General features: G+C 37.7%; 1 protein-coding gene across 2 annotated transcripts in view; it reads left to right on the top strand.

The window, feature by feature from the left end:
* Nucleotides 1-13,021, top strand: part of HAPLN1 (hyaluronan and proteoglycan link protein 1) — a 73,427-nt gene that overhangs the window by 37,016 nt on the left and 23,390 nt on the right. For both annotated transcript variants that reach the window (XM_073802273.1, XM_033852986.2), the window contains one exon: nt 2,167-2,292. In XM_073802273.1, the coding sequence (XP_073658374.1) occupies nt 2,193-2,292 (100 nt within the window). In that variant the 5' untranslated portion in view covers nt 2,167-2,192. The remainder of the gene's footprint in view (nt 1-2,166; nt 2,293-13,021) is intronic.

Raw genomic sequence — 13,021 nt, 5'->3', positions numbered from 1 at the left:
CAATTAAAAGGAACTGCTGTTATTATTATTTATCTCCAGCACTGCTCCCACCCCAGGATGTTTGCATTTTAAAATTGGGTCGTTGGATACTTAATATTGTGACACAATGGAATGAATCCTTAGCGATATAATTTTTAATACTATGATATGGAATTAAAGTAGATAAATTTGTGTGTGATATATTTTAGGTACAAATGAGTAAAAATCAGGGTGACTTCTGTGGTAGGATGCATAACTGTGTGTGTGTGTGTGTGTGTGTGTGTGTGTGTGTGTGTGTTTAGGGGAGAGTACACAACTCCCTATAAATTATACTGTAGATGTCCACCCTAATGTGAAAGATAATCTAGCAAATTCTCTGCCTCTGCTCATCTTGACCCTTCTTAGAATGTCTCCTTTACCAGTCAAAATTGTTTTTCTCACACCCTCTCTTCCACATTTCCCCCTCTCCTCTGATTCCCGTAGTGAGCAAAGAGAACAGGACACCTCATATACCCGTTGGCCCATTGTCTTATGTGTCTGTCTATAACTGTGTCAATCATATTCCAAATTCCAAAAGGTCACCTCTATTATATCTGTTCACCCAAAGTGTAGTTCGGGGCTGAAAACAGGTAATATTTGTTAACAGTATTCCTATGGAAAAAAGTCAGTTGCTTCAAAAAAATAATCATTTCCCAAAAAAACCTGAGAGGAGCAAGCAAGTGAACTCCTGAAAACAAGATCAGTAAATCGGAGAGAATTTTGCAGGTGACAGTTTTAGTTTCCTGGGAAAGTAAGTTTCTCAATTTGCTCATCCACCATCTTCTTTCTGTGACATAATGAAGAAAAAGAAAAGGGTTAAAGCAAACATGAGAGACTGAATCCTTAAGCATCACAATGATGCCGATTTTTAGAGGGGAGAAGGCAGAGAGGTACTGCTGTCCCAAGAGACTTGGGGGACGTCTGTGAGTAATGCATTAGGCTCTGGAGAAGAGGCTGGCCTGCAAGGGCCTCCAGGAACAGACTCAGAGCTCTTTAATAAGTATTCCAGGGAGTCAGGCTTTCCTGGAAAAAACAAACTAGTGTGAGAAGTCATTACTGTGCAATTTCAGTCTCAAAAATAGCCAAGTATTGTTAAGGCTGCTGTGTGCATGAGAGAAAAAGAAAGCTCTTGTTAATATCTGCCTCAGCTTCCACATTAAAAGAGGAGCTACACTGAAAATCTTGCCTGGCAAATACTGCAAAGGTCGTCTGGTTTGTATTATTTGGAATCACTTTTTGGTCCTTAGAATGACGAAGTTTGGGGGGGATTGTGTCCCTTTTTGTCAAATCGGTCTTGCAATAAAGGCCAGCCAGGCGATGGTTCAGCCTCTTTCACTCAGGACTAGAGCTGCGCCTGGCTGTCTATTTCAGCTCTTTATTTGCTTAATTGCCCTGGGAGGCTGGCAGGAACGGTCCCTGCAGCCGTGGCTCTGCTGACTGCAGAGACCCTACCTGGCACTCCAAGTTGATGCGTCAGCATTTTAGGTAGAAATGAATGAAAAATCAATCAGGATGACTGCACTGGTAGCATGCACAACTCTAACCTAGTTTGTCTATAATTTTCGACTATTCACCATAGACCCAAGCAGTGTTTAAGATGGTGAGTCTGTAACAAATGTGCTGCTTCTGTTTAATCAGGCATTTTTGTGTGTGTCCTCTTTTCTATTTAGAACAAGCAAATCTAACCTGCTTAGGAAGCCATATGTAAAATGAATGGATTCAGTTCCGAATTAAACCTGATGACAAATATTCATATGTAGCTGTATCAAACTGTGTTATTAACTTATACTTCAAATTCAGAGGTTTAAATGTTTTTGAAAAGTCTGTTTATATCCTTGCCACGTCTTTTTGTAACTTGCTATAACTCTCTACCTCGAAACTATACTGTTCTAAATAAATTTCTAGATTTACAATTCTGCAAAGATAGAGTTAAACACTGTTTGGACTCTGGCTACATAAGAGAAATTGGAATTGTTCAAAGCTGCAGTCTTCAGCTCCCAAAGACAGCTACAGTAACTTTCTGAGCACATCGGGTTAAATATTTTTACAGACCCATTCTATGATGATAAGGCAGTAATAAGTTGTGCAGTGCAACACTCCAAAGGGTTCCAAATCTCACAAGCCTCTTTGTATGTGATGCTTTCACAGTGAAGAAGATTCTTTGGGCTACAAAGATGAATAGTCTACTTCTTCTGGTGCTGATTTCAGTCTGCTGGGCCGATCATCATTCAGACAACTATACTGTAGATCATGACAGAGTTATTCACATCCAAGGTAAGAAAACACAGCTTCTCTTATGAAAGTCAAATCATTTCAAGTTACTTAGAGTTGAGATGCTTGGTTAGTGTTTCTTAATTTTAGTTCTGCTGCATTGACTTTTCTTTTCAGCGAATTGGTGAACATGCTCCCTGGCTTTTGAATGCTATTGCATTACAGTAGAGTTAAGAATCGGGGGACAATTAAAGTGCATTGGCTTAAGAATGTCCAGCTGCAGGGAGTTGATGCAATTGTTCAAGGCTTTTCAGTTGCTATCTTCTAAGTAGAATGGAGGGTAGAAAGTTTATTTAGAGGCAAGGCAAAAGCGGGGTGGGCGGGGGGAGAAATAGGAAGTAAAACTTAAGATGTAAGGTCATTTTGTTAGAATCATCATTAAGAAAAACATGAAAATGAAAGTCAGACAAGCTAAGGTTCAGGAAAAAGTAACTTACCCTATTAAAATCTCCTTTGGTAAAGCTTTAGTTCCCATAGACCAATGTATTGCCCTGCATATTTCTTTTCAGCTCAGCTGAATCCTAACCCTGGGAGCTGTAGCGGGATTTGAGGCTGCAGTACAATGCAGCTATTTCCTCAGCCCCAGCTTCAGATGAGGGACATCCTGCGTTAAGAAAGCTAAGAGACTTAGCTTTCAATGAGACTTAGCTTTCAATGTTGCATTTCAATGCAATAAGAAAAATATAATTCTAAAGGAGCTGGAGCTTCTCTCTTTGCCCTTGTATGCTGAATAATTAAAATAAGAATTACAGGATTTAACAGTTTAAACACATGATGGTATGAATTTTAGATGAACTCAGTTTGGGGACCAGAGGCATTATAAGTTTGCTAAGAGACATAAAACATCAAGTTATAGCTTCAAGGTCAAAAGTGTAGTCTCAGAAAATCGCATCCACTGTTGAAAAGTATGACTTGTGAAGGTCAAATGATAGTGTAGGTCTGGCTGGAAGTATTTTCCTGCATGTATTACAACTACCCAGATAGAATTCTGAATTTGACAATGTCTAGCTATTTTAGGCATTTCTCTTTCAGTTCTCTTTGTTTCTAACAGCTTTACGATTTTCACTGTTGGACCATAAAAAGGAATTACATAATCATAAGTTTTACTATGCAAGCTGCTGACTCAGCTGTTTCCTTTACTATATATAGTAGAATCAAAGCTGTTTCCCAGAGACTTAAGATATTTACACATAGAGATTTCTGATGAGGGAGCACATCCTTTTAACATCAAGTCACAGAAGTTTTAAATCCAATGGAGGATTAACCTTTAGCAATGGTTTCAAGCCATTACTAGACTAGATACCTGTTATTGATGTATAAATCATTTAGTCTAATTTCATGCAGAGTATAAAAATATTATTTTAAAACTATATTAACATTTTAAAAGTTACTCCTGAAGGAAGCCTGTAAGTCAGACTCAAGTTTTCTCAGCAAGGAAAACTTCTGTTGCTCCAGTCTTTCCATTCCCATATACTCTGTTGAAATTTAGTGCAAAGGAATTGCTGACACAAGGTATCAGAATTATCCAGATTATTTGCCTACACTATCCAATTTTTTAAAAAATGACTTGCTAGTCCACTTCATTTTAATTGTAAATTCATGTTCTTAGAAAGTTGCTCTGAGCTTTCAAGTAATAATACTACAAAAAAAAAAAAAAACAACTACTACAAGGCCTACATTTTGCTTATGGAAATTAACACTGAAATGTGATTTGGGTCAATATTATGATGCTATGTCCATAGTTGAAATTTTTTTAAAAATTGCTCCAAATACCTGTTCTCATTAGTTTTTATCCAACAAAAAGTTTTCTTTTTACTTTATTATAGCATTCAGATTGAACTTTCATGTTCTCAGCCCTTCAGAGAAACACTTCCAAATGGCCTGCCATAATTTCAGTTGCCTTTTATAACACAAAAATAAACCCATAGCACAGCAGATAATCATTAAAGCAGATAACCTTCATTACTTACATACTGGATTATTTTCTCATATTTAAAACTTTTATTTATCAAACACAGCCCTCCAAAAACAAAACAAAAACATGGCCCAGAAGGAATTTAAGGGAGCTGAAGGCTTCATAAAATTTTATAAGAATTTTGCAATCAAATGATTAAATTAGTAATCTGAATCTCAAATTCCCAAATTGTACTGATAAGCAGTATGAGCTTCTCTCAGTGACAGAAAATTATTCAAAATTCGTGTTACTACAAAAACACCTTTTCTACCTCTCATTTGTAATTAATTTTTTATTTTTGTACCTCAAGTTTCCCAGGCTTAAATAATACCAGGGGAATAATGCACATAATCCTCAAATTCTCCTTGGCTGCCTTGATAAAGATGCTGAACACTTTGTTAGCACGTTCTTAACTCTTATGCATAAGAGTTACCTAATTATTTTTTCTGAAGGCTTCCTCCTTATCTAGTTGTGGGAGATTCTATAGAGATATAGGCAAAAAATTTTTTTAATCTGGCTTAAAAAAAAAAAGTCAGAATACCAGGGGAAAAAATGGCAAGTATAGATTCCTGGGCAAAGTGTTTCTACTGAAAAGCTTTAGATAAAATTGCACTTGTACTAATTCACTTCCTTTAATTTTTTTATTGAATCAACTTGATTAAGAAAGTAAACTACACTTGTCCATGGAGTCTGCTAAAAATTTGCAATCAAGATAGCAGCTTCTGTATCATATACTGTTCGCAGTGTGGGGGATAGTAATTTCCTCAAATACTTCTACAGGAAGAGATAACTGCTGTTGACATTGTCTCTATAACAATCTCAACTAACAGATTATACTCCTCATTTCATGATGTGCCTAGTCAAACAACTTCTCAAGCCTTTGAAACTTGAGTTCATTAGGAAGATTTTTATATGGAGTACTAAATCACACAAAAGCACAATTTTTAAAATATTTGGATCTGTTCTAAAAAAACTCTTTGTAGACTTTCAATTACCAGTAGAAATTCACAGATGATGAATATACTTTGTAAAATACAACTTTTACGAAGACATTTATATGGACAGCAGAGAAATTTTATGACCATTTGCCTATTAACCAAAATAGCTGCAAAACAATTATAGTTATACTGAATACGTAACCGCCTGATCTTATCCATGTCAGCGATCCAGTGTTTCCTGCCTCTGGCATTCCAAGTGCAGGTCTTCTGATGACAAGTTCAGGAGTTTTTCCCCTAATCCCAGTTACTGGCTTTAGACCTTGGGCAGTTTACTTAATCTCTTCAAGTCTCAGTTATCTCATGTATAGAATTGGGTATAATCACTGTTATTCTATAAAGCTTTGTGAGAATTAAATTAGATAATATATGGAAAAGTGCTTAGTACCCAGAACACAATAAGCACCAGTAGATGATAGTTGTTATCGCCATGTTGATTATTTCTTCACTGTCACGGAAAACTGATTTTTAAATAGAAAAGGGAGCACAAATACTGGTGGGAAAAGGTCGTGCTTTTCAAATTCATTTGCTAGCAGAACCATATCATTACCTTAGTTCTAATGAAGTAAACATTTTATAAATTGCCTTCTTTGCCCTCCTTAATTCCAGTTTTAAATTTCTCCAATGGTATTAAACATTATCTGATCACTTTTACTTTCCGTGTAGAAAATGAAGCTTTCCAAACTTAAGTAATATTCCCCTTAATATACTTAGTAGGTGAACACAAATAAGCTACATTAAATTTTTTAAAAGAATAATAAGAGGAAATCTTAAGAGATGAAAACAGTTCCCTTCTTTATAATAAGTAAAACTTATGGTCACTTTTCTCAAAAGATAAAGCAATTAGATTTTTTTAAAGAAAGAGTTGTCAGAAGTTCATCTCTGTGGGTGGCAAAAATAACAGAGATCTAGAATCCCTCGCAGAAGTAGACACTCTCCACTCAATGTGGTTGGTTCCCCCTTCTCGTGCCCCAAACCACTCTTACGTCCTAGCTTAGCATCAGACTGTCAGCTTTGTAACACTCCAGCTATACAGTAGTGCCTGGCACATACTAGGAGCTTAATATATGTGCTGAATACATGAATGAGTGCAATGAGACACTTCTAAATTACCACTCTTGTAATGAGCACTTCTCAAGTCCTGTGGCACCATGGCATTTAGCAACACATGACACATTGTGTGGGCCTAATGTACGTTAATAGATCACTGCTTTCATTGTGTAATGTTGGCATAAAGTAAATCATAGTTTACAGAATTTAAGAACTTAAAAGGACTTTAATATAGATCATTGAGATCAATACGCCATTGTATAAATGAGGAAATCAAGACCCAGCACTTAAATGTTGCTTGGCCCAGGCTGCATGGCTGATGAGGAGAAGTTTCTCTTGGCTAACCCCCTTCTTCAAATCTGGGATCATTTTTCACCTTCTTTTTTTTTTTTTTTTTGCGGTACGCGGGCCTCTCACTGTTGTGGCCTCTCCTGTTGTGAAGCACAGGCTCCAGACGCGCAGGCTCAGCAGCCATGGCTCATGGGCCCAGCCGCTCCGCGGCATGTGGGATCTTCCCGGACTGGGGCACGAACCCGCATCCCCTGCATTGGCAGGCAGACTCTCAACCACTGCACCACCAGGGAAGCCCTCGCCTTCTTAATGAATGCACCCTGACTACTGTGCTCTTCCCCTCCTCTGGCGTCCCTATCTACCTCTGATCTTCTTTTCCTTTTCTCTGTAGTCCTGGATATCTACTTTACTTATTTTTATGCAATTGTTTGTGTCCATCTCTGCCACAAGAACATATATCAGCTCCACGAGGGCAGGGATCTTTGTCTGATGTATCCCCGTCACCTAAACTAATACTGGGCACATAGTATAGGTAATCAATACATTTGTTAAATAAATTCAGGGCCAAAATCTAGGAACTTTTCCTAATCAAGTCCTAGTCAGTCTTTCCAAATCTCAGGAAACTTTACAGTTTGTACGATGAGAGGCAGCAGATAAGGAAGAGGATTCTGAGTTTCGATAGCAATTTTTGTTTGGTCATTTTTTATTGCTCCCACACTGCACATAGCGTCTTACAATCCAGGAGAATCCACCAGAGGCAGGATGCAGCAATCCTCCTAATGTGTGCACGAAGCTTTGAAGAGTATTTGATTTACATTTGGTCACTGCAATGCTATCGTGTTCCTTATGTAATATCTGCAGAGTTGGGATCTGGTGGTGCAGAGAGGATCAAAAGGAGTGAAGTGATTTTAATAATGGATGATCATAAACCATCTACAGAACAAAAGTTTAATGGGAGAGCTAGATAAGCATTCTCTCTTCCACTTAAAACTTGTCTGGACTCAGACTCCATGAGTCTGTTTACTAAAAGTTAAATTATAATTTATTTTTTTCTTTTCGAGGCAGAGTACACTATCTACAGCTACAAATGCAAAATCCATGAATATCAACTATATTTTCCAAATTGCATTTGGCTAAATGCATACACTGTTAATAATACTATCTAGAAATTATGAGCTATAAAATATTAGAGAATTTCATCATGAAATTATAAAAATTAGCAACATCCTAATTCCAAAATCTCTTCTTAACTTACTATAGGATGTGAAACCAAATATGCTAATAAGAACCTACTGCTTTAAACACAGCCTTATCATTTGATCGGAATAAGAATATCACCATATAAATACAATAAATAAAACCAAAAGAGATGAAGGAAAATGTATATAGGCATATACATACATATGGAAAAATACTGCACGCATACATATATACACTTATTCGGCCTGCTGTAACAGAATACCATAGACTGGGTGGCTCATCAACAATAGAAATTGATTTCTCACAGTTCTGGAGGCTGGGAAGTCCCAGATCATGGTGCTGGCACATTTGGTGTCTGGTGAGAGCTGGCTTCCTAGTTCAGAGATGGCTGTCTTTTCTCTGTGTCCTCACATGGCAGAAGGGGACAAGGGACCGCTCCTGGGTCCCTTATATAAGGGCACTAATTCCATTCATGAGGGCTCCACCCTCATAACCTAATCACCTCCAAACGCCACACCTCCAACTATCATCACATTGGGAATCAGGTTTCAACATATGAATTTGGGAGGGGGGCACAAATGTGTCATCTACAGTAAGCACCTTAATAGGCATTGGGAATAGAATGATGACCAAAACTCACAGTCTTTGTCTTCATCAAGCTTATGGTCTAGTGAAAGGCAGACATTACTATGAATATAGAACTACTAACTGTGATAACTGCCATTCAATAAAGCAGTTTCTTTAAATTATAGGTATAAGTCAAGCATGGCAATAATTTTCCTCAACTATATAGTTGGTACACTAGGTACACACACACACATATAGTTTATACATTTATACACACATACACAACGGTTATAAATAGAAAAAGCAAGGAATGAAATGCAACTTTGCATTTGCTAGCCCATTGCCCAGTCTTCTGTGCATTTGTGTGTCCTTTTGAAATAATCTACTCATTCGGGCATTTGCTAAACATTGGGCTTCTTTGTGCAAAATACTGAGTTATTCTCTACGGAAGAACAAACCATCTCCTCAGTGAGCTTAATGACAATATTATCAGGGCGACAAAGATGACAAAAAACAATAAAATAAGTGTTATATAGAGGTTGAAATATGAAGAAAAGAATAATTAGTTACCAAACAAAAATATCCTACTATTTAGAATTTTGTATTCATACTCACTTTTTAAACCCATAAAATACACCTTAAGAATATTTCTAAACTTGTTGTAGAGTAGCCTAAAATGCTGAATTCTATGTTATTCTATAATGCATCTATTAAAACAATGAATTTTAGAATATTTCCAGGTATAAAAACCTATATTTAATAATATTTTCAGGTAGCAACAAATTCACACTAACAGCCATTGCGTTCTCTGTTCCATCCTGAGTGCTGAAATTGGCAAATTATGCAGGAAGCCAATGACTGTTTGGAAACTTTCCCAAAGCTTTTTTTTTCCCCCCCAGAAAAATCCATTAAATACAGAAGCCTTTTTCTTTGGTTGCAGCTTTGCTGGAACCAATGTTGACTCAGCTAAAGCACTGACCTATAGCTGAATGGATTGATGTTAAAGTAATTTCAACATGCTATATTTCTCTGACTTTCCCAGCTACCAAGAAAGAATAGTTAGATTTCTTTATTGCTTTGGCTCTTTATTTTAAATGGAAAATGGAAACTACTCTTTTAGGAATGTATCTTGGAGTACAAAAATCTACCAAAGTGCTAAGTTAAAATATTTCATTAAGAGGTATCAAAGTGAAAATATCCAGGGGGTGGGAGGGGATCTTTGTTACAGAAATATTTTTATTTCAAAATGAAGACACTGAAAGCATAAGAAATCTAAAAGTTCTATACAAATCACTTCAAAAACATTTTGTGTATTTTGTATTGCTACAATGTAGTAGCAGCACTACATATGTTCTCAAAAATGATTATCAAGTAGTCAGTGCAAATTGGAGCCATTTTAATCTTGTTTTAATTAAACACGTTGGTTGCTTGACTTGAGTACTTCCTCGGTAACTAATTACCACATGTATAAACTCTGAGTAGTATGTTTTTACATACTCAAGGATTACGCTGTGAAATGTACTAAAGAATATTAAGTTAAACAAGAATTCTACCTACCTTTCCCACACACTGTCCACTCAGACAAGACAAGGACATTAAGGATAAAAACACAGAAAGACCATAGTCCATCAAGTACAAAATTAACAAAGCAAGTTAGAACAGGGAACATTTACTACAGTCAAGGGCTCAGATTAGGTGAAGGGGGTGGAAAGAAGGGAGAGTCGTCTCTTGTTTCTAAAGAGAGATCATAAATTTAAAATAGAAACACCACTGAAAACATATCCTTGAAGTGAGGAGATTTCCGCTTCTAGAGGATTCTATTTGAAGTGGTGTTTGTTTGCTTCCTTGCTTTGCCTTGTTCCTGGAAAGCATTGGAAATGACGTTTGTCCGATTGGCTCAGAGTTACTGAATGGTAGGGAAAGGCACAGATGAAACAGGTGAAAGGCATGTAAGTTAAAGACAGGTTTCCGGGCTTCCCTGGTGGCGCAGTGGTTGAGAGTCCGCTTGCCGATGCAGGGGACACGGGTTCGTGCCCTGGTCCGGGAAGATCCCACATGCCGCGGAGCAGCTGGGCCCCTGAGCCATGGCCGCTGAGCCTGCGCGTCCGGAGCCTGTGCTCCGCAATGGGAGAGGCCACAACAGTGAGAGGCCCACGTACCGCAAAAAAAAAAAGACAGGTTTCCTTATAAACTACAGTGTGTATTACATACACTTTTTATTTTCTTAGTTATATGGCTACCTTTTTTCACAATGGATTTATGATTATCTGGGACCAATAATATTGCTAGTAAAAAATAATGAACACTCACACAAGGGTTTTTTCCTTTTCTGTTTTTTGCTTTTTTCAAGGATAGGAAAATTCTAAAGTTTTCTTCCCTAGAATAATGTGGGTTATGAACAATTCTTATTTTCTCTTGAAAACTGTCATAAATTATACTGAAAGGTTTTAAATCTCCAAAATTTACATATGATTATTTTATGTTCTCACTTTGCCTTGTTTTTTATCACACAATCATTAACGAAGGGTCTTAATTAGCTTAAAATACTGAAAAGCTGATTGGACGTTAATACTTCATAGAGATGTTTCCATGTAAACGGAATATCTTATTTTAAAAGATGTATGATATAACAGTTATTTATAGGCTGCCCATAATATATTAAAATCAAAGTGTGCTCCAAAACCAAGCTTTGGCCTCTTTTCTTATAACTATTTATTTGGCTTGCATATGTAATTGAATAAATAAAAACAAATGAACATATAAACAATAAATATAAAAGTGTTTTTAAGGGGGAAAATCTTGTGAGAGAGCCCCTAGGGGGCTGTAGGATGAACCCCATAGAGGGGAATTAGGAAGGGCTCTGTAGGCTGAGCTCTGAATAGTGAGCAGAAACCTGTCACATCAAAAGCCAGGGACAGAGCATTCCAGGTAGAAAGAATGGGAAGTGCAAATTCTCTGAGATGGGAATAAACATGGTATTTTCAAACCAGAGAGAAGCTAAAGGGACTACAGCCTGGCAGTGGAGAGGGTGTGGTTTAAGATGAGACTGGAAGAGGAGGCATGAGTGAGACCGTCGTACTTTTTATTTGGTTCAGAGTATAGAGTTCCGATTTTATTCTAAAAGTGCTTGAAAATGGCTAAAAGGTTTTGAGCAAAGGGATGATGTAATATGATTTACATGTACAAAAGACCAGGTGACTACTGGATTATGGTGGGTCAAGAGTAAAAGTGAGGAGACCTTTAGGAGGGTCTTGAGGTAGTTTAGGTGAGAAATCATGGTGGTGTGGCCCACGATGGTAGCAGTGGAGATGGATGGAGATGAACCAATTTGGGAAAAAAAAAAAAAAAATGAGGTAGAGATGGCAGCACTTGCTGACAGACTAGACGTAGGGATTAAGGGAAAGGGGCATATCAAACACACCTGCTAGATTTTGGCTTGAACAAATGGACAGATGACGGAGGCATAAAATGAACTGAGGAAGATTGGGAGAAGAACAAGTCTGGGCAGGACAGGAGGACTCAAGTTATTTGTTTGGATCCAATATATGAGCAGCAGGTCATTGGATTTACTAGTTCGGAGCTCAGGAAAAAGTACACTGCTAGAAAGTTTTGGAATCACCAGCACATCAACATTTATAGCCATGGGACTAGATGAGATCACAGGAGAAGGAGGAAATGCAAGCAGAAACAAGGAGATCGCCCGGGTCTGAAATTCAGAAACCCTCAGAATCAACAGGTGGGATAAAGGAGGATTCAAAGGTCACATATTCACTTCCCAGAGTCTAAATCCTGATCTCTGATATGTGGTAATTTTTTTTCCCAGGTAACATATTTTTAAAATCTAAATTAATTGCAAGTTTTTAAAAATAGGAGATATTCACATTAAAATGTGCATTTCTAGGGAATTCCCTGGTGGTCCAGTGGTTAGGACTCTGCGCTTTCACTGCCAAGAGCGTAAGGGCGGGGTTTGGATCCCCGGTCGGGGAAGTGGGATCCCACAGGCCACGAGGCGTAGCCAAAAAAAAAAAAAAAAGTGTATTTCTAGCATCTGTTGAAAAATCCAAAGACCTGCTGCTTTTCAGCCTGCATTCCCATTGGACAACATCAGTGGGAACGAGTACTTGCTCCCCGTGAGCATGGAGTGCGCGCACCCAGCAATGGTACGGTCCCTTTCACTCCTTGTGTTCTCAAGACCATGGTGCTCCCTTCATTTTCCCTCAGCCTTGCCCACCTGGGCTTTTGTGTTCGACTTACCTTTCGTTTTGTTTCAGCACTAAACTTAATACTTGACACATTAAAGGCTATCAATTCATGATTGTTGATTCAGAGTCAAAAGTTCCCTTTTGCCTCCAGAACTGACTCTGCATAGTACTATCTTGATATCTTTCACACTAAGTGAAGACACTAACCATACCAATGTATAAAACCAACAGTGTCCTTTCTGCAAATTATGGATAACTTGACCTTATGTTTTACCACAAAGTGGAAATACTCTGAGCAGAGACAAGTAGATCTGAGCCCTCTACCACATAAAAACACATTTCTAATAATTAGGGACTGTGTGGTTAATTACAGCCTAATGAAGAAGAATGACGCATGCTAATGCTTCAGTTTCTCCACACCCTTTGAAAGAAGTCTGTATTACAGTCCTGGAAAGTATGATTCTTCAAAGATT

Source organism: Tursiops truncatus, chromosome 3 (genome assembly GCF_011762595.2).
Source record: "Tursiops truncatus isolate mTurTru1 chromosome 3, mTurTru1.mat.Y, whole genome shotgun sequence".
In the NCBI taxonomy this organism is placed as follows: Eukaryota; Metazoa; Chordata; class Mammalia; order Artiodactyla; family Delphinidae; genus Tursiops; species Tursiops truncatus.
This window is presented reverse-complemented; position numbering and strand designations above follow the sequence as displayed.